At 41.5% G+C, this 21,796-nt stretch overlaps 1 protein-coding gene across 2 annotated transcripts; it reads left to right on the forward strand.

Annotated features, from left to right (window-relative positions):
- Positions 1-3,763: 3,763 nt before the first annotated feature.
- On the forward strand, positions 3,764-19,237 carry LOC111719362. Of its 2 annotated transcripts, none has more exons than XM_023497662.2 (5): positions 3,764-4,013; positions 8,873-9,331; positions 13,851-14,033; positions 16,946-17,036; positions 18,330-19,237. In XM_023497662.2, the coding sequence occupies exons 1-5, from the start codon at positions 3,959-3,961 to the stop codon at positions 18,538-18,540; spliced, it is 999 nt and encodes a 332-aa protein (XP_023353430.1). In that variant the 5' UTR covers positions 3,764-3,958; the 3' UTR covers positions 18,541-19,237. The 2 variants fall into 2 exon arrangements, with proteins under 2 accessions (XP_023353430.1, XP_023353431.1); XM_023497663.2 differs by having other exon boundaries at positions 3,767-4,013; positions 13,851-13,994.
- The last annotated feature ends 2,559 nt before the right edge of the window (positions 19,238-21,796 follow it).

Genomic DNA, 21,796 nt, shown 5'->3' on the forward strand with positions numbered 1-21,796 from the left:
GAGGTCAGAATGTTCATATGAATGTGAAAGGAGGAATCAACTGTCTCTGACTTGGTCTAGAGAGGAAGGTGAATTATGAAGGAGGATGAAGAAACAGCCTCTCTTACTCTCTTACTCCTTCCACCCCATCTCCTGAGGTATTCAGTTTTAAGTAACCGGAAGTCTTTGTCTCTAATATAATTATTAGTCACTGCTCTTTGTATTCAACAGATACATAGGATAAGGAACATATTCCAATTTACAGAAAAGAAAGGTGAGATATAAAGAGTCTAAGTGATTTGCCCAAAGTCACCCAGAAAGAGGCAATTAGGAGAGTGCTGGATTTGAAATAAGGGGGCCTGATTTGAGTCCTAGATCTGCCATTTACTATAGGTGTGACTTCCTAGTTACTGTCCTTCTGACTCTGTTATATAATGAGACTAGACTAATATTCCTTCCAACTCTAAATCTATGATCTTAAATGAATAATAGAATTGTAACTGATAATCTGATCCTCTTAGCCTGAATTCTTTCTACTTTATGGCTTTAAAATTTTTTTATGTAAATTTTACATGCATAACCTATATCAGACTTCTTGTTGCCTTGGGCAGGGAGGAAGGAAAGAAATGAAAGAGAAAAAAAATTTGGAATTCAAAATCTTTTATTTATTTGTTTTTTAAAATAATAATAACTTTTTATTTTTCCAAATACATTCATATCTTGTTTTCAACATTCACTCTTGCAAAACCTTGTGTTCCAAATTTTTCTCCCTCCTTTCTCCTGCCCCCTCCCCTAGACAAACAAGTAATCCAATATAGGTTAAACATGTGCAATTCTTCTAAACATATTTATCATTTATCATGTTGCACAAGAAAAATCAGATCAAAAAGGAAAAAAGAAAAAGAAAAAAACAGGTAAGCAAATAAATAACAACAATAAAAAAGGTAAAAATACCATGTCATAATACACATTCAGTCCTCATAGACCTCTCTCTAGATACAGATGGCTCTCTCCATTACAAGTCTATTGTGTCTATCAGAACTAATCTTTGCATAATCTTCTTGTTGCCATGTATCATGTTCTTCTTATTTCACTTAGCACCATTTCACGTGTCTCCCCAACCTTTCTGAAAAGAGCCTGCCCATCATTGGGAATTCAAAATCTTACAAAAATAAATGCTGAAAACCATCTTAATTCCTTCCTTCTTTGTAATTCCAGTGTAACTGGAAAAATAAAATACTGTTGAAAAATATTATTTTTAAAATGTGGGGGTAAGCTGAGGAATTAATTTTGTAAAACAATCAAGCCTTTAACTTATCTTTGATAAATCTAGTGAGAATGTATAAGTATAGGTAATGCCAAGGGTGAAAGTTAGTCTTAAAGAGGTTAAAAGTCAGAAACCCTGGGTACGAATCCCCACACTATTTTTTATCAATGTGACCTTAGTTATTTAAGTCACTCCATCTCTCTGAGTTTCCATTCCTTAATTTATAAGATTAAGAGACTACTTGGTCTCTTAATAATAATAATTATATATATATATATATATATATATATATATATATATATAAAGACCATAACTTGGTCAAGTTATGATTTTATGATTTTCCAGTTGATTCCCTTATAATTAAACCAACAGAAACATCCTGGCAGGAGACCACGAGATGGTGCTAGAGAGTCATATCATTGATATGACCCTTGAAGTCACCTTAATCATAAACAAATATTTCCTAATGATCTGCTGAGGGGAGGACCTTGGGCTGGACACTGTGAGGGAAGGCCGAGGGGTACAATAGCCCGCCCTGTAGAATTGAAACCCCCCCCAAGAAATTCGGAAGAATTGGTTATCTAAGAAGAACTGCACACATTTAACATATATTGGATTGTTTGCCATCTAGGGGAAGGAGAAGAATACCTTTGGTGCTCACGTTCCTGCCCCCAAGGAGCTCACTATCTAATTTTTTTTGTGGGGGGAGCACAAAAGCAGATAGGAAGAGGAGGAAGTAGGGGAGATGAGGGAGCCCAAGGGTACTTTGGCCCGAGATACCCCTAGTTTGTTGAAACTGAAACCAGGGAGAGAAGCACCTGCAGAATGAGTGAGGGAAGGCTGGGAGGAGTTTAGTTCTCTGCCCTCCCGTCCAAGGCGGGAGGAGGCTCTGAGGGAGCTGGGTGTCGGTCAGGGCTTGGTTTAGCAGCCAATGATGAGATTAGAGGTGAAGGGCTCGGTCTGGATGGGGCGTGTTGTTCAGCGGAGCTGAAACCAGGCAGAGCCGCAGACACAGAGAAGGAATCCTCCTCCCAAGAGCCTCGGACCATCCAGACAAGGCGGGCATCTAGCTCCCACTGGAAGGTCTCCAATTCAGTGACCTCACTTCCTTCCCACCCCCATGCCAGACCCATTCCATTGTTGAACAGTTTTCATTACTAAGTAGTTTTTCTTTATGTTGAGCTGAAATCTGCTTCTTTGTAACCGTTTTTCCCATAGGCTTGTAGATTTAAAACTGGAAGGGACCTTAGAAGCTATCTAGCCCAACTACTCCTATTTTACAAATGAGGCAACTGAGGCACACAGAGGTTAAGTTATTTGCCCAAGATCACTCAGCGTCAGAGGCAGGATTCGAACCCAGAGTCTCTCACTTTCATGGAGAGGGCTCTTCTCAATATACTTCCCTGCTTCCTTTCTACCTGTCATTTCTAGTTATTTTTATTACATAATGATACCTCTTAACTTCTCTGAGCCTTGATTTCCCAATCTGTGAAATGCTGAGTATAAACTTTCCTACCCCAACTTTTCCCAGCCCTGGAAGTGCAGGGAGGGAGAGACTGGGAAGAGGGAGGTCTGGACAGTGGCCCAAGGCCCCCTCAGCATTCTCGTAGAACTTCGGATAAAGGAGAAGAAGTATGCACCTAATGACAGGAGCATGGTGAAAGAACTTTGAAACTTCTGAAATAAAATCATTAAAGAGCTAATGAATATGGGGGCAGCAGTATGGCACAGTGGGTAGAGCATCGCCCTGGAGTCAGGAGGATCTGAGTTCAATGCTACCTCTGACACTGAATACTTACTAGCTGTATAACCCTGAGCAAGCCACTTAGCCTGAAACAGAGAGAGAGAGAGAGAGAGAGAGAGAGAGAGAGAGAGAGAGAAACAGAGACAGAGAGAGACAGAAAGAGAGAGAGACAGAGAGACAGAGACAGAGAGAGGAGAGAGAAACATCTTTTTCATCCTTTCTCCTCTTCCCTCTTTCCTCTACCTTTCCTTTTCTTCTTCTACCTCCTTTTTCCCCCTCTCCCCTCTCTCCTTTTCTTTTACCTTCTCTCTTCTTCTTCCTCCCCCTTCTTTTTCTATCTTCCCTTTTCTTCTTCCCCTTCCTTTTCTCTTTCTCTCTATCCTTTTCTGCTTTTACCTCCCTCTCTTTTTCCTCTTCCCTTTCTTTCTCTATCCTTCCTTTTCTTCCTCCCCCTTCTTTTCCCCTTCTCTCTCTATCCTTTTTTGCTTTTACCTTTCTCTCTTCTTCCTCCTCCCTCCTTCTTTCTCTATCCTTCCTTTTCTTTCTCTACCTCCTTTCCCCCTTTTCCTCTCTATCCTCTTCTGCTTTTTCCTTTTTTCTCTCCTTCCTCTTCCCTTCCTCTTTACTTTTCTTCCCTTCTCACTCCTCTTCTTTGATTTCCTTGTCTTGCTCATCTTCTTCCTTCTTCCCTCTTCCCTCTACTCTTTTCCTCTCTTCCTCTCACTGTCCCCTGACTCCTCCCTTATCCGGTCCCCCAGGCTTCCTCTCAGCTCTAGCCCCCTCCTTAAACATTTTCCTCTCCTCCCTCTCCTGTCAGTTTCTGAACTAGTTCAACTAGCTACAGCCCTAGCTCCCTGACACCTAGGCTCCCTCTTCTCCCCTCCCATCTCAGGCTTTCTCCAGAGTGGGAGGGGAGCATCTGGACAGGGGGGCATTCCCCCCCAATCTTCCTTCCCCTTCTCAATTCGATGGAGTGGCCTCTACCCCAGATGACCTGGGTGGGATTCCTCATCGGGTTCTTGGGTGAGTCTGGTCTCTTCCCTTGGAGTGAGAGAACATAGGGATGGTGGATGAGAAGGGAATATTTGGGAAAGACCCCCTAGAAGTTTCTGAGGACATTCAGACCCTCAGTAGTTCCTTTTATTATTTGGGGTGGGGTGGGGGACTGACAAGGCCTGGGGGGAGGGGAAAAAAGAGCTCCTGATGTCTAAATTCTCAAGGTCATTGAAGAGAAACTTTTGTGGTATAGGGTGATCCCCATTGAAGTCTGGGTGTGTATATGCGGGAATCTGAAGGGACAACTTGAGAAGAGTAGGGCAGGAAATGGAGGGAGGTCCTGATGTGGGAGACTGTTTATTCCAGGAGAAAACAACCAAGGCTTGAACCTCTGGACCCTTGCCTGGCTTCCAGGGAGATGTGATCAGAGTACTATCCCTTACTTTCCTATTCTGCAAAATGGTCTGGGGTTTCCATGGGCAGTGCAATGAGTTCTAATTCAGACCATGGAACGGAACCCAGAATTCTTGGACCCTGTGGCCTTGTGACTCGAGGGCAATGCCCAGTTTAGCTTCCACTTCCATCAGTGTGATCAAATGGGGTGACTCCTGATTCTATGCCCAGTTCACTACCATCCCCCAGCCTCTTTCCTAATGTGGGTCCAACTATTCCAGAATCTTACCCCTTCTAAGACCAAGGGAAAAAATCCCTAGTCTGAGGTCAGAGATCCTAGGTCCAGATAGCTTTTCTGTTTTCAGTCATAACTGTCATTGTGAGTCACAAGGGAGATCTCTAGTTTGGGGGTGAGATGACCTGCTTTCAAATTCAGGATCTGCTGCTTTCAATCTGTGGAAGTTGACTAGTAATTTAATGTCTCTGGTTCTCAGTTTCTTCATTAAAATGCAAAATGATGTGGTAAGACTAGATGATCTCAAAGGTCTGTTCCTGCTCTAATCAATGATTTTATGACATCCCATTCCCTCTTTCTTGTCTTTGCTATTCACTCACTGTCCTCCCTAACTCCTGAATTAATCATCTCTCTGATTTACTATTTAACAGGTTCTTTATTCTGTCAAGCCAGTATGAGTGGGAGGGGCAGGAATTTCTTTTAGAAAGAAAATTTTATATCCTTTTTTTTTGGTCTTTTCCCCAATGTTTCTTTCCCCCCCCCCCCCCCCCCCATCTCTTTCTACTCCCATCAAATTCTCCCTTGGAACAAAGAAATACCAGGGGTTGACAGAAGTCTCAGCACTAACCAGAAATCTCTTGCTGACTCCTTCACATGCTGAAGCCATGAACCAAGATTGTAGGCAACAATTTCAAATCCTATCCACTCTCCCTCTACAAGGTCTCTTGCACCTGGCCTCTTTCTACTTTCACTACAACACTCCTACTTTATTCCTTCCTTATCTTTCCCTTAGACTAGCAGTAAAAGCCTCCCAATAGGTCTATCCGTTTCCCCTCTCTCCCACCCACCCAATTAGAGTGGGCAATTTGTCTACAGCAGGGTTCTGTCACTCGCCCCTTCACTTAAAACCCAGCTAGGTTGTATAATGCATGGAAATGCTGGGTCTGGAATCAGAAAGACCTGCATTTAAATCTGGTCTCAGACACTTGTGATCCTGGGCAAGTCATTAACCCTGTTTGCCTCAGTTTCCTTTATCTGTAAAGTGTCCTGAAGAAGGAAATGACAAATGACAAATCCACGAAGTCATGAAGAGTCGGATATGACTGAAAAACAACTGAACAAAACAACTTAAGATTTTCCTTTTCAGGTAGTATTTTTTGCCTGTCTCCCTTTGCAGAAATGACTCCTTACCCAGAATGGACAGGTCAATATCAGTGTCAGGTCAGAGAATCCAGGTATCTGCTTCCAAAGAATAGGAGCAAACCTATGGCCATGGGGACTGAGCATTCACATGGGAAACGTGGGAAGGAAGAATGGAATGGAGATTCCAAGTTGTTTTCTCTGTCTATCAATCCCAGCTTAACTAAATAGACAAAACATGTATTATTTATTATATGCCAGGTATTATATTGAATGCTGGAGATGTAAACAAAACAAGGACAGTTTTTACTCTCAAGGAGTTTCCATTCTAATAAGCTAGAAAAAGTAATAATTGCCAGCATTTATATAGTGCTTTAAAGTTAGAAAAGTGCTTTACTTGTATTGTTTCATTTGCTTTTCTCAAATAACCCTGGGAAGTAGGTGCTATTATTATATTTTAGATATTATTTAGATAATCTATTAGATATTATTATGTCTATTTTCAGATGAGGAAACTGAGACAGAGAAGTTAAGGGATTTGCCTAAGATCACACACTTAGCATGGGTGTAAAGGCAGATAGTATTTGAACTCAGATCTTTTTGACTACAGGTAAAACTCTACCCACTATGCAATCTTGTTGCTGAAGCCTCAATTCACTTTAGAGATTCTACAATTTTTTTTTTCCCAATTAGGCACTTCCAGAACCAGACTCTAGATTAATTATAACACACCTGCAACATACACACAGAAACTCACATCCGAACATACATATGTATGAGAGATGTAGACATACAGTCATGTGGATTCAGCACAGCGTACATATGCATCCATAGCCACACAAATACCCACCTTCTCACATACTCTGTGGCCAAACATACACTTGTTCGTGCACACATCTGCTCTCTCCTCCACTTCACTCACTCACACACACACACACACACACACACACACACACTGCTCTTGTAAAAGGAGTCTGAAGGAAACATTTAAACCTTTCCCCAAGAGAACAGCTGCACAAACCATTCCCAGCAAGATTTCCGCTTAAATATCAGCAGAAGAGGGAAATCCAATGGAAACTCAAGCTGTTCTCTTTCCTGCTATTGTCCAGGCATTTGCTCCCCATTCCTGGCCCTCATATCCCATCCCCAGGCTCCTCTCTGTCCTCGGGGAACTGACCTATTTTTAACTGTAGTGCTGGCAGGACCCTATGTGTCCCCTCTGATTTCGTTCTCCTCCCCAGCACTTAGACTGGAGAGCTCTGGAGTTTCCTTTTATGGTCTCTCTCTCCTGGAAAGCAAGGCTCACAAGTCCTGTGAGTGCGTGTGTCTATGCTGTGCTTTGCAAATGTGCGTTTGTGACTACTACAGTATACATGTTGATCAATCAATCAATAAGCGTTTATTAAACACTATGGACCAGACACTGTGGTAAGTGCTAGGGATTCAAGGAAAGGTGAAACAGTCCCTACCCTCAAGGAGCTTACATTCGAATGGAGGAGACGAGAAAATGAATAGGGACAAATAAAATCCAAATAGAATAAATGAAAGATAGAAAAGCGGGGAGAGGTGAACAGATGTGGCAGGGAGAAGATGACATTTAAGATGAATTAAAAAAAAAAAAAACAGGGATTCTAAAATGTGAAGTTACAGAAGGGGGCATTGCAAGCATAGGGGGAAGCCAGCAAAAAAAGCACAGAGAAGAGATGGAGTCCAGTGTGCAAGGAATATAACGTATGTAAATTTGTGTCTGAACACAGGAGCTAACGTATGCAAACACCTCCATCCTTGTGTGTGTGTGCTCGCCTCTGTGTCTGTCTGTATGCAAAGAGTTCTGTATGTTTTTATTTGAAAAAGAGACCTCAAGAGGGGAATGTATTCTGGGCTTTGATATTGGACAGTAATACACAGTCCAGAAAGGAGACCAGAAAAACTGAGCAATTAGTTCTGGAGGAGGATAGAGGAGAAAGAGATCTGAGTATGCTGGGTCTTAAAGGACAAGCTTTGGAAAGTTTGAGGAGGGCAGAGAGGCCATTATAGTGAGAGCCAAGATATTGGAAGGATGTATGAATATCTATAGAGGAGACAGTGAGGAGACAGAGGGTCCACATTAAGAAAGGGGGCAGGTAAGTTTGGACAAAGGAGTGCCTCCATGGGCACGTAGTGGATAACATGCCTGTGTCCCTCTGTTAAGAAGAAGAAGAAGGAGGAGGAGGAAGAGGAGCAGGAAGAGGAGGAGGAAGAAAAGGAGGAGGAGAAAGAGGAGGAAGAGGAGGAGGAATAAGAGGAAGAAGAAGAGGAGGAATAAGAGGAGGAGGAAGAGGAGGAATAAGAGGAACAGGAGGAGGAGGAATAAGAGGAGGAGGAGGAGGAGGAGGAGAAGAAGGAGAAAATTTATATAATGCTTTAAAGTTTGCAAGACACTTTACAAATATTATCTCATCAGTTTGGCAATTGTTAAAGCTGTAAAGTTACCCATGCATATAACCTGTAAATAAAAGGCTATTAAATAAAAACAAACAAACAAAAAAAAAAAACAAATATTATCTCATCTTATCTTCACAACAACACTGACAGGCAGATGATTTTATTATTTCCCGTTGACAGATGAGGAAACTCAGGCAGTCATAGGTTAAGTGACTTAACCAGGGTCACACAGGTAGTAAGTGTTAAGGACAAGATTTGAACTCAGGTTTTCCTGATTCCAGGTCCTGGGCTCTATTCATTGCATCACCAAGCTGCCTAGATCATAATAGATATCATTATCAACAACCACTTATAGAGTAAAGAGCCCTGTATTCTGAGTATTGGGACACACAGAGATGAATAAGATAGGGTCCTTTTCCTTAACATGCATCAGGTCTAGCCAAGGAAACCCATATCAATGATCAAGTGTTATGTGGATTTTCTAGGAGGTCCGAGAAGGGAAAATAAGTCATTCTGGGCTGGATAGAGTCAGGAAGGAAATAGAATTTGAATCAGACCTTGAACTTTACAAGGATACACTGAGACCTCAGGGTCATTGGTCCATCTATGCATTTATCACACCCCCTCCCATATTTTAGGTCTCTCTATCTTACCAAATATTAACAGACCTCCCCCTTTCCTCCTTCTTCTGCAGGTTCCTGTGCCGAGGCCTTTCTGATCCATAACCCTGGGCTGGATGCCTGCCTCCAGGTGGACCCCCAGGGTGGGGAGCAGATCTCCCTGGTCACTTGCCACCTTGACGCTGAGCCCCAGCAGTGGGGCTGGGACCCAGTCAGTCGAGCCCTTTTTAGTCTGCATGTCCCCGGGTGCCTTGCCATAGGGGAGGCTCGGGAGTTTGCTGTGGCCCAACTGAGCCACTGTGGGGGCCCCCTGCACCAGACCTGGGGCTGCTCCCGCAAGGGTCACTTGAGCCTGCAGGGCCTCGGTCTCCACCTCCACGGACGGCTTAATACCCAGGAGATCTTTGTTCTCCGTCGGAAGGACAAGTTCAGTCGTTGGAAGGCGGTGCCCGGAATGGCCAATGTCTGCTCTGAGACCCCGGGGCCAGGGGTTGGGGACCAGCGTCCTGACCAGGAGCCCATCACAGCCAGAGGTGAGAGCTGGGATAAGTAAGGGCTGCCTCACAGACATGCTCTTGGACATGTGGTGAGGTGGCAAGCACATGCTTCCAGGTGGGACGTAAGAGAACAGGAATTTCACTGTTTGCCAAGCAGGTTGCTAAGGGCTGGGAATACAAAAGGACAAAAGCCAATTCCTGATCTCAGGGCTGTCACAGCCTAATAGGGAAGATGACATGTAGACAACTATATATGAACAAAGATTTCTTCAAGATTAATGGGAGGGAGGCAGCAGAAGAAAACACTGGAATTAAAGGGGATCGGGAAAGGCTTCCTGTGCATGTGGGATTTGATTTGGGACTTGAAGGAAGCCAGAAAAATCAAGCTATGAGGAGAGAGAGAATCCCAAACATCCGAGCTTTGTCTCTGTCCCTAACCATCCGAATGACCTTGGGCATACCGAGTCCTCACTCGCTTGGACCCTCAGCTATTTCCTCTGTAAAATAAAATAGGAATACTTACACTATTCACTCCATAGAGAGCATTCTATAAAAGTAAAGAATTATTTGATTTATGGGAGTGGGTCTGGCTCTCTGCAAGAAGGGAGCAGGGTAGCTGATTATATTGTGTGATCTGAAGGACACTAGGAAACTTCCCTACTCTCCAATAAACCTTCAACCAGCTGTTACTATGCTTTGAAATTCTAATTCTTCATTTCTCTGTGTCTTGGGGCACTTTGCTGTTCCAGAGCTCCTCATTTAAATGTGGTTATCTCTGAAATGAAGAACACTTTTTAAAAATTGATATATTTTGCTTTTATATCCCCTCTAATTCTCAAATTCCGTGATTTCTTTCCAAATTTTTCCTCCTCCCTTCAGTACCTGAAATTATTCCTTGTAACAAAAAATAAGGGAAAAAAAAAAAACAGCTCAACAAAACTATTTCATTTATAATCTGAAACAAATAGTATATATGTAATCTAGTTCCCCATCTTCTGAAAGGAAGGGAGGGAATTATATTTTCTCAGATCTTTTCCAGGGCCAAACTTCTTGACATGAAATTTATAAAGTATGAAGTTTTCATTTTGGCAGAATGGATAAAGCACTGGACCTGCCCTCAGGAAAACCTGAGTTCTAATCCCACCTCAGAAACATACAAACTCAGTGACATAACTTCTCTGACCCTCATCTATAAAATGGGAGTTATAATATCACTTAGCTCACAGGGTTGTTGTGAAGGCCAAATGTAATTTTTTAAATAGATGGACCATTGAATATAAGCATGGGTGATTCGCATGTAGGTTGCATATATAGATAGATCTGGAATGCTCTTCCCCACTTTTACGTTGTGAAGAACTGGAGGCAGTCATGAATGGGCAAGCATGACTTTCTTACTCTATCTTCAAGAGGGGTGTTGTGCTAAAATTAGATCAAAATAAATAATAAAATATCATCTGACATTTGCGATCCAGAGGACATGCAAGTGAATTGCCTTTTTTTTTGGGGGGGGGGGTGGTGGGGGAGGGAAGGTGTTCAGGATAAAAACCATTTTCTCCAGTCACTCTCAGGTATGAGAGAGAGTAGTTCTGCCCCAGACCTGGAGAATAACAGTTAGCTTAACCTCAGCCAGTTTAATTTCCCTCCCACAAAACTGTTATCAGCCCAGATGTAGTCATGAAGAGTGAGCGATAGTTAATCAAAGAAAATAAAACCATAACCAGAAGAGTTTTTCAGATTGGTTTGGTGCTAGAATACACATGTGGGGGGCTCCATAATCCAGAAGCAAAGTGAAAACTTGGTTCTACCAAACAAGAAAATGACCTCACCAAAGCTTATTCTTAACAGTGTTGGAGGTGGGAGGTGGTGCAGGTGTGGGAATCAAGGACATATTGAGGTATCAGCATCTCTCCCCATACTTCTGGCTCTGCGTTGGGGGAAAAGTTCATGCCTTCTCCTGTCTCCCTTCTCATCTTTCTCCATTTCTCTTCTCTGGAGACTGGACCCATGACACTGACATGTGGATGATGATGGGCTTTATGAACCTCAGCCCAAGGTAGCAGTGGAGAAGGAAATTCTAGATTCCTAGTGGATCAGTTTTGGGATAAGGAGCAGGTAGAGATAGAATCTGATGAAAAGGTGCTGATTCCTTGGAACATGTACCCTTCAAGGTTTAGAAGCCTGGGTATGAGCAATACAAAGGGTCTAGTACAACTCACTCACTCCACTTCCTGCATGAAAAAAAAAGAGCACTTTAGTATATCCAGTCAACCAAAAAGCATTTGCTGAATGTTTGCTATGTTCCAGGCGCAGTGCTAAGTGATGGGGACACAACGAAAGCAAAAATGTATCACCTAGACTCAGGGAGCTTCTGTTATGATTCAGGAAACAACATGAAAATAACTAGCTACATATAACATAGACAAAATAGATGGAAGGTGACCTCAGAGGAAAGGCACTAGCAGCTGATAGTGATGAGGTTCAGCAGAAATGATGATGGAGTTTGGTAGCAATTCCCGTTTCAAAATTCGAGGCACAAGGCTCAAGGCACAGAATTCCCAGTGGCTTTTTCTTTGCCTAAAGGTACCTTTATTTAAAAAAAAAAAAAAAGAGGTTCCAGACAAAATAAAGAGGTAAAATAGACACCAAGAGTGGCAAATATGAAATAGATTTGGAACAGCTTATAGTTAGCCATAAAAAGGGTTTTAACAATTAACAATGAAAAAAGACAATTTCCTAGTGGAACTCACAATTAACCAGGAGAAAGGGAATACACCATGAAGTGAGATTATGCTATTGACTTGCAGGCTAAATCCATAGAGGAATTTAGAACCTTAAAAGAGTTGATTAGTTATAATAAGAAGAAAGACAGCTTATGGCTAGCAAGAAAAAGGGTTTTTAACAATTAACAAGGGAAAAGACAAATTCCTAGACAATTAACCCGGAGAAAGGGAATATACCATGAAATAAGATTATGCCATTGACTAGCAGGCTAAATCCATAGAGTTTAGCACCTTAAAAATGTTGGTTAGCTATAATGAGGAAAAAGACACCATGAGATGTGGGGGAGGAGGAGAGAGAAAAGACACTATGAGGCAGAATGTCAGAAGCAGACTAACCCAAAAGGGATTCAGCAAAGATGTCATGGACATAAATTATAGGGGAAAGTTAACTTCAGGGGTTTGACACATCAAAACTTGGCTTTCTGATTGGATACAGTAAGGTGAGGTTTCCAAAAGACCTCTATAGGGGTGGGGCTTTAAGGCAGAACTGATCCCCATCTGTGCCCTTCCCTGTTTGCTTTAGGTAGTATTATAATCTTATCAGGACTTCAGACTTTCTCTGCCAACCCCACCTAGTTACCCTAGGACTTCATCAAAAGACTGGGAAAGGTCTCCTGCAGATGGCTGGATTTGAACTGAGTCTTGAAGGAAACTAAGGGATAGAGGTCAGAAGGAAGAGCATTCCAGGAAGTGCTGGCAGCAAAATTTCCAAGCAATCTGGGAACGAGAAAGCCATGGCACTGGCAAGTCATCTTTGAACAGAATTTTCCCTTGGAGAGGGGACACTTCAGGGACACCCCAGCCCTCTGGAGACAGGGATCTGGCTAATTCTGGAAGGGAGAAATTTCTCTCCAAACATTGTAGCTGATCTCTGATTGTATAAGAGCTGAATAAAGTGGTGTGGTTCATCACTGCATTCCCAGTGCCCAGCTTTTTTTGGACAGTTCAAATCTATGGCTTAATCAGTATAGGAAAGTCCTGAAGTACAAAGTCTCTTATTGATGAGATGAGTAATTCATAGCCTTAGCCAGAGTATGGGATGCCTTTAAATGGTAAGGTTGCAACCTTGCATTTTAATCTATGGCAATAGAAAGCCAAAAAAGATCTTTGAGCAGGGAATTAACATGGTCATCCCTAGGTTTTAGGAGAATTTTTAGCAATATTGTGTAGGATGGATTTGAAAGGGAAGACTGGAGGCTGAGAGAATAGTGATCAGAAGCTATTACCATAGTCCAGGCAAGAGGCAATATAAATAAGTGACGAGACAGAAGGGGACCTGCACAAAATGTTTAGTGGAAGTTTGAATGAACTCTGAAATCTGATTGAATGTGAAAAAGTTAGTAATAACTAAGGTTTTGAATCTGGATTGGATATGAAGAAGAAATTAGTAATAACTAACGTTTTGAGTTATGGAAGCTGGGAAGAGGGATGGTTTTCTTTTTTTTTTTTTTTTTTTTTTTTTTTGGGAGAGTAAAGAGGTTGAATTCAATCTTGGATATGTTGAATTTGGGTGTCCCCGGGGGACATTTGCAAAGAAGTAATCTTTGAATCCATGGGAGAAGGTGAGATCTCAAAATAAGATGAATGGGAAAATGAGCTGGGGTGGGGGGAAGATTGGTGGGGGGTACCTACCACCATTATAAAGGTACCGGGAAGAGCAGAGCCCCAAAGGAAACCTAAAATTCCCTGCAAGAGGTGTTTTGGATTCTGTGATTCTACATGTCTATGGGAATAAAGTGATAATTTCCATTGCTCACACCGGTCTTCTTCCCCAGCTGAAACCACTGTTTCTCTGGCGCGAAATGAGGAGGATCTGTCTTCGTGGGACTCTGTAGGAACAGCCAACGTCACTCCCACTAGCAACTTCACCCATACACCTTCCCCAACCTGGGTGGAGGGAGCTCTGGTGGCCGAAAAAGGTGAATTTTTGTTTCCACAGCCCATCCACAACCTGGATTGTGAGTAGTTTGTGTGAGTTTGGGACCTTTGTAGGATAAATTACTTTCTGAATCATTGTATCCTGGGTGTGTCTAACTGGGGATACATCCTAACCTTCCCTGGGACATGCAGTGTTTCCTCCTTCCTTCCTAAAGCATGAATTCAGGATGTCAGATCTGGTACACAGTGATTACAGGTCCATAGTGCTGAGATGCTGAAATGGAAGACAGATTAAATCCCCATAGAGACCAGTAAATATCACAGAGATAAAAACAAACAGAACTTTTGTTCTGCCAGTCCCAAATGGCAAGCAAGCATTTCTATAAGTCTAAGTATGTGATTTTCTATATGTCTGCATATGACATTTGCCAAAATGTTAAATGTTTTCTTTGTCAAGAAGTTGTTTATTTCCTCCTGAGCCTTAGGAGCTATCATTCAGGGTGATGACTTCTGAGGGGAGAGCAAATAGTGTTCTCTTCAAGCTCTGCTCTTTGGGGGACGCTTCATGGCTTACAAAGGAGGGTAAGGGAGGCAGCAAGCAGCTTATAATTAAAAATGTAGCTGCTAGGGCCCCCTTAGACATTATCTGTCTTACTCGGTGGAAAGGACCAGGCACTGTCCATCATTCATTCTTACCTATTGTACAACCTTACTCACTGGTGGGTGGGTCTGCACCCTACCTAACACCAGAGAGCACTTTGTGAGTCCTCTCCAAGCTCCTTGTTTCTCAGCGAGCTGGTGCCTCTTTCCCCTTGGTTCTTTTTTGGTGAGCCATTACATTACATTATATAGTCTACTTACTCTAAAGGTTGGCTCAGGATTCTTGGTTCAGCCACCATCCAGTGGACTCATTCCATTTGATACCTCACTGACTCTGATTCATTGATTCACTTACAAAGCTTATATAAAACATTAATCAGAATAAATAAGGAATGAATAAGCTAGGTATTCTTAATTTAACCAGCATGAATGTCTCCCTCCAGCCCATGATCCTGCCTGATACTCAAATAAAAAAGAACCTCCTTTCCCCTCCTATCTGCTCCCAGGGGAAGCCACCAAGGCCTCTACGCAGGAATTTTTTCCTTGGATAAAAATGTCCCAGAGCATCAGGGACCTGGCTTTTAGGGTGATTCATGAACTCAGGGAATGTCTGGTCTCTCTTGATACAGTACAGGTTTTACAGACTATGTGGCATTGATCTATAATATGGGTGATCCCTACATCCCTGTAAGCAGTTGCTCCTCGCTAATCTGAAGCTTTGCTCAGCTTCTGCAGTGTGTCTTCCCCCCCCCCCCCCCCATTCTATACAAATCTCGGATGTAGGTATATGGTCACATTTGTGCCAACATGGATGTGATCCAACAATCATCAATAAATCAACAAGCATTTATTAAGCCCTGTATTGTGTGCCAGGTATTGTACTAAACATTGAGGATACAAATACAAAGAAAGAAATAATCTCTACTCTCAAAGAGTTTATATTCTAACAGGAAGGAGCAATTGGTATGATTTAATTCTGTCTTTGTCTCTTTCACCTTAAGAACTCTTCATCACGGTTTTTTTATTCTTCCTTTAATCCTCCCTTTTGGGTCTTCTAGTCACCTTGTTTCTGTGTCACCTTAATTTACCATTTGATAAAAGTGCATTGGGAAGTATAGCCACACTCCCAATAAAATTATAATTGCCATCACTGTGTAGCTCTCCCCCATCCTCTTGTGACTCCCACAAGCTTCTTAGTGTCCCTTGGAATGCACCCTCCCCCAATACTATTTCTAGCTCCCCACTTGCTCCTAAGGTTTCACTTTTGGCTCTGCAAGGCTGTATCTGATGGACATTTTGATCAGATTTCATTTACTTAAATTGTTTGGTCTGGAGAGTGGAAACCTGCCCAGTGTGATGCCCTTCCTTCCTTCCTTCCTTCCTTGGCTTAAATGACCTCTAAGGTCCCTTCCTGAAATCAGAACACCTGAATTTAAATCCATCCAAAGACATTTACTAGTGTGTGAGCTTGAGCAAGGTACTTAACCTCTGTTGGCCTTAAGCCACTGGACAAGTGACAAACTACTTCATTATCTTTGCTAAGAAAACTGCGTGGACAGTATGGGCCATAGAATCACAAAGACTCAAATGCGACTGAAAGTCTGAACAATAAAAGCAGCAACAAAGTCCCTTCCAGGTTTAAATCTCTAATCCTCCGAGTCTTTATGACTACAGACTGAGAGGAAATTTCTACTAGCAAAGAAGTGACTCTCTTTTTATCCTTTCTGATCTTGGAGAGTAGATGATGGTCCTGAAAGGAAGGGCCTAGCCTATGTGGGTGGATGAGGATTGCTTTCCAGGTGCAGCAAACCTACACAATGATGCTCCATCCCCATGCTTCTCTGTGCTCTGCTAGAAGATTGCTATTGTAGTTAGTAGCTGGGCTTGTTCTTTCTTGGTGTGGGAGGGAGCTTTGCTGATGTGAAGGGGAGATGTGAATGGGAGTTCCCTCCCCCCAATTCCTAAACTTCTTTCCAACTGATGGGTCCAGTTCCTAAGAATTCCACTATTAGAATGTTGTCCCGTGGGATGAAGGCATCCTTTGTGCAGCCTACAAATCCCCTGGAAGGATAGACACATTAAGTCATTATTTATCATTACTGTGTGAACTTAAAACAAGTTTCTTATCTCTTCCAATTTCATTGTGAATGTTGAGAGCAAGGACTAATGTGATGAGGGGATGATCCCATCAGAACCCAGATGCAGTGAATATTGGTGATGCTGGGATTGTAAGGAAATGGACTCTGGGTCACCACAAGGGGAAAGAAAGCATTTCAAGGGATGAAGGAGTCAATGGAATATTTTGCCATCCTTGCAATATTGCCATGGGTCATCCCTCGGGTGGAAAGTTTTGTTCATTGTTCCCCAACATTTAAGAGGCCTTCAATTTCAGGGGCAAACTGGAAAACAGCTATGATGGTCCTGAGCCCACTAGCAGTTGTCTTGGGAGTCACCATCCTCATCCTCAATATCTGTTATAACAGGTAAGTGTTTTCAATGCAGCTTGCACCCTTCTTCACTCACTTAGCTCATTCTTTGTGAACCTGGCAAATTCATTTTATTGCTTTGGGGCTTGGTTTCCTCATTAGTAAAATGAGAGGATTTGGCTAGATTGATCAAATTCCTTTTAGCTTCAAATTAGTTAGGCATTTCCTCCCATAGAGCAGTACCCTGAAGGTCCGAGTCACCCTCACTGGGCATTATGGAGGGTGAGCCTGGAAAGATCATTGTAAGTGAGGAAGCATGAAGGACCTGGATAGTTGATGGCCATTTGGATTTGAGTATACAAGAGCAGGAAGAGTCTCAAGGCCAGAGACAGCAGCTTTTATGGAAGGGATAAGCTCTTCTGCTATCCCTCTTTGAGACTTTCCAAAGCAATTGGGTTCCAGCGGCAGCTGAAAAGACAGGGAGACATAGCCTGGGGGCCTCTTTAGTCTGGAGGCTGCTCCTACTCTCAGAAAAATCACGACCAAAAAAATAGCTCAGGTTCACATGATATCTTAGGGTAGTAGAGAAGGCAATTTACGTATCTAATTGTATGTATTCATCAGTCCTTCTAAGTAGATGCTATAGATACTTTCAATCTCCATTTTATAGGTGAGGAAACAAGCTTAGAAAAGTTTGGTGAATTTCTCAGGAAACAAAGTGATGCAGGATGAAGTGCTGGGCCTAGAACCAGGAAGATCTGAGTTCAAATTCTAATTCATTTACTTGCTATGTGACCTAAACAAGTCACTTAACCCTTTTCAGCTTCAGTTTTCTCATCTGTTGAAATGGGTACTAATTAGCCTCTACCTCCCAGAATTGTGAGGATGAAATATGTGCAAAAATATTTGCAAACATTAAAGAACTAAATAAGTATATAAACTATATAACTATTATTATCTCAAAGCCACAAAGTCTGTATGGATACAAGTTAGATTTTAACCCAGGCCTGAACGTCCATTTCTCCTGATTTCCCACTATACTATACGGCTTTCTCCAACTATAAATTCCTACAAACTTCTATCACTCTAGGTCAGGATGAATTCATCACCTTAAGGAGAGGAGAAGCCAGAAGCCCTGGGTTAAAATCTTGACTCTATCATTTACTAGTTATGCACCTTGGGCAAGCCATTAAATTATTCTAGGACTCAGTTTTTTGATCTGTAAAATGAGAGAAAATGGGTAGAATTAGACAACATCATCTTAAGTATATATCAGCAACAGTCCTATGACGCATGTAGTCTTTGCAGAGATGAATAATCAATTTTGTTTGTTCTCTTCCCTACCTGCAGGAAAAAGAAAAAGAAAGCTCTAGAAAACTATTCTCAGAGTGGTCCAAGGGCCACGTTACTACCTAAGGGGGAGCTATCCCTAGGCCAAGGAGGGCCAGGAACTCCCGATTTACCCATCTCCTTTGCTCCAGCCCTACAGCATGGGGAGATACTCATTGAATGGAAAGATGGCAGTATTACCCCGCTCTTTGTCAGCCCGTCATCTGAATGATGAATCCAACCTGCATTTTTCAAGGCCTAGTCCTGTCCTGCAATGAGGGGGAGAAAGAGAAGATGCAGGTCTTGGAGCTTATCAGATCTGGTCCTCCTCCTGGGAGATAGAGAACTCAAAGACTCAAGTTTATTAGACCTAATAATCTTAGACTCGGTTCTTTCCTCTGGAGATTTCTTTGTATATATATTTTGTAATTTTTTAATGTACATGTATTTTTCTCCAAAAGAATGTAAGCTTTTTGGGGACAGACGCTGTTTCTTTTGTTAAACTAATCTTTTTATTGAAACATTGTACTTTTATTTCCAAAAACGTTTCTTCCTGCTTTCCTTCCTAGAAAGCCATTCCTTATAAGATTTTAAAATTTAAAAAAAAGTTCAGAAACCTAGCCAACATATCTAAAATATATAGGATTGTATACAATATTTGCAATTCCTCTACTTCAGGACAAACCTAGTTCCAGTTTTTTAAAAAATATTCATTCTCTCACCTTCTAAAATTTTTGGCATATCAACTGTTTAGCTTAATTCTTGTTGCAATGGATTACAATTCAGTCAACTTCCCATGAGACTCATTTCATGACACACTATAACCAATCAATGCAGGACACATGTAGCATGGCAGTGGAGAAAACAGAGCTTGGAGTTAAGTCCTGCCAGGGTCCAAATCCCACATTATATTTATTTGCTATGATCTTGAACAAGTCACAACCTCTCTGACTCTAATTTTCTAAGGGACTCTCTCTTTTGTGTGAACTTAACACTAGTTTCTTTTATCTTTTCCAATTTCATTGTGAGTGTTGGAAGTAAGGACTGATGGATGAAAGGATGATCCCATCAGAATCCTGAGACTGAATATTAGTAATTCTGGGATTTTAAGGCAGTGGACTCTGGGTTACTACAAGGGGGAAGGGGGCATTTCAAGGGAAGATGAAGGGAATGGAAGGAATACTTGCCATCCTTGCAGCTGTGATTCTAAGATTCACTATTTGTCTCATTGCTCTCACCTATAAAATAAAGCAGCTGGGCTAAATGACCTGATAAACTCTCTTTTGGCTCCCAGATTCCCGGATAACTCTCCCTCAGAAAGGTGGATGAGTATATTGTCCAAAACATTGGGAGGGCGATGGGTGACAGTATCTTGGGTCTGTCCAGAATGGCTCCTTAAGTTTCTTTATTGTAGCGGAAGAATATTATGAGCGAGCAATTTCATCGTTTTGCTGAAAAGATGACAACATTCATTTAAAATAATGCCATAATTACTGGACCTTCTTAGAGCACTGTGACTTCAATCCAGCAGTATTTTCCTTGCCTAGAATATTTAAGCATAGGTTGTTTTCATTTATCACAAGGAAGAAAGGAAGATACCAAGTTTCTCCTTCCTTGAATGAATGAAAAACATGAATTAAATATATCTTATGTGCCATACATTAACCTTCAGGAATGCAAATACAAAGGGCAATAATATCCCTGCCCTCAAGGAGTTTATAAGAAAACACATATGGATAAATGGTGGTGTTTGGTCAGAGAAATTACAGGGATAAAGATGACTGGGAAGTAAGATGATGGGTCAATCAGTAGCTCAGAATCTTGGGTGGGAGTTGAAATCTAAGCAAGCTCTGTTAATCACAGAGCAACCAGTTAATAATGAATTTCCTAATTTCCTAGGATCTCAAATGAGGACATTTGTTAAGCAATCAGTGAACTGGGCCTGAGCCAAAATTGGGACAAAGATAAAAATCTGTTTTGGTTTTCTCTTACCTCTCTAATCTAGGACAACTCATTTCTGAAGCCATTCAGTTCCTGGCATGTTAAAACTCCTCCCTGTCTCTCTCTTCCCTCTCCTACCATTTTGACTGTCAACTCATTCCTAAATAAAGTATTAATAAATGATAAATACTTAAGTTGTTCTCTTTCACAAAGATTATTTGTATATTGAAGAGTCCAGATGACCAAAATATCTTGAAGACTCAAAAGGATAAAGAATAGAATTTCAGTTTCTGTGAAAGGCAATAGGAAAAGGGATGTATTTCTAGCATTCCTTCCACCAAAGCACATCAGGGCCTGTTTTATCTACAAAATGAAGAGATTATGTGAGGTGCTCTCTAACCTCCAATTCAGATCTCACTTTTGTGATTCTATTTATTCTACAATTAAGGCCACTCTGACCTAAGGGGCTACTTGTTTATCACTCAGACAGAAAGGTATTTGTAAACATAATGCATGTTTCTAGTAACTAAGAAAGTGGTCATTTAGGTCATGACTAGTATCACCTTGGATACCATTTGAAGAGTTCCTTTGTCAATTGCATTCTGTGAAAACACTAATGTTTTGTTGGTGGAATTGTGAAATGATCCAACCATCCTGGAGAGCAATATGGAATGCCCCAAGTGCTTTAAAACTGTGCATACCCTTTGACCCAGCAGTGTCATTACTGGGTCTGTACCCCAAGGAAATCATGGGGGAGGGAAAAGGACCCACATGTGCAAAAATGTTTGCAGTAGCTCTTTTTGTGGTAGCAAAGAATTGGAGATTGAGGGCATGCCCTTCAATTGGGGAATGGCTGAAAAAAATGTGGTACATTAAAGTAATGGAACATTATTGTTCAATAAAAAATGAACAAGCTGATTATAGAAAGGCCTGGAAAAATTTACATGAACTGATGATGCTGAGCAAAACAAGCAGAACACAGTAACAGCAAGAATGTACGATGATTAAATATAAAAAGACTTGAATCTTCTCAGTGGTTCGGTGATCCAAAGAAATCCCAATAGACTAGACAGAAAATGCCATCTGCATCCAGAAAAATAACTAAGGAGATATCAACACATGCTATTTTCACTTCTTTTTTTCTGTTTTTTTTCCCTCCCATAGTTTTTCCCCGTTTGTTCTGATTTTTCTCTCTCAACATGTTTCATAAAGAAACGTGCGTTAAAAATTAAAAAATGAAAGAGACAATGTCCCACACTCAAGACTCTAGTTTGCTCATATCAATTTTCAGAGCTAGAGTAATAGAATGAATGCTAGTGGCCAAAAATACAACAGGGACCAAGGCTGATCTAAAGCATTTAAATTTTTGTCCCGAATGACCTATTCTTCCTTCTTGTTCTGTGACCAATGGATCTTGAACCTGACAATACAGGTGTAGCTGTTTCCACTGCACCTCATTCCATGCCCACACATTGTATTTCTTCAATAACAAGTGTGATAAATTCTCTATTAAAACTCAGAAGACAATGATTTCTATACATGTGAAA

Source organism: Sarcophilus harrisii, chromosome 1, assembly GCF_902635505.1.
Source record: "Sarcophilus harrisii chromosome 1, mSarHar1.11, whole genome shotgun sequence".
NCBI classification, from domain to species: domain Eukaryota; kingdom Metazoa; phylum Chordata; class Mammalia; order Dasyuromorphia; family Dasyuridae; genus Sarcophilus; species Sarcophilus harrisii.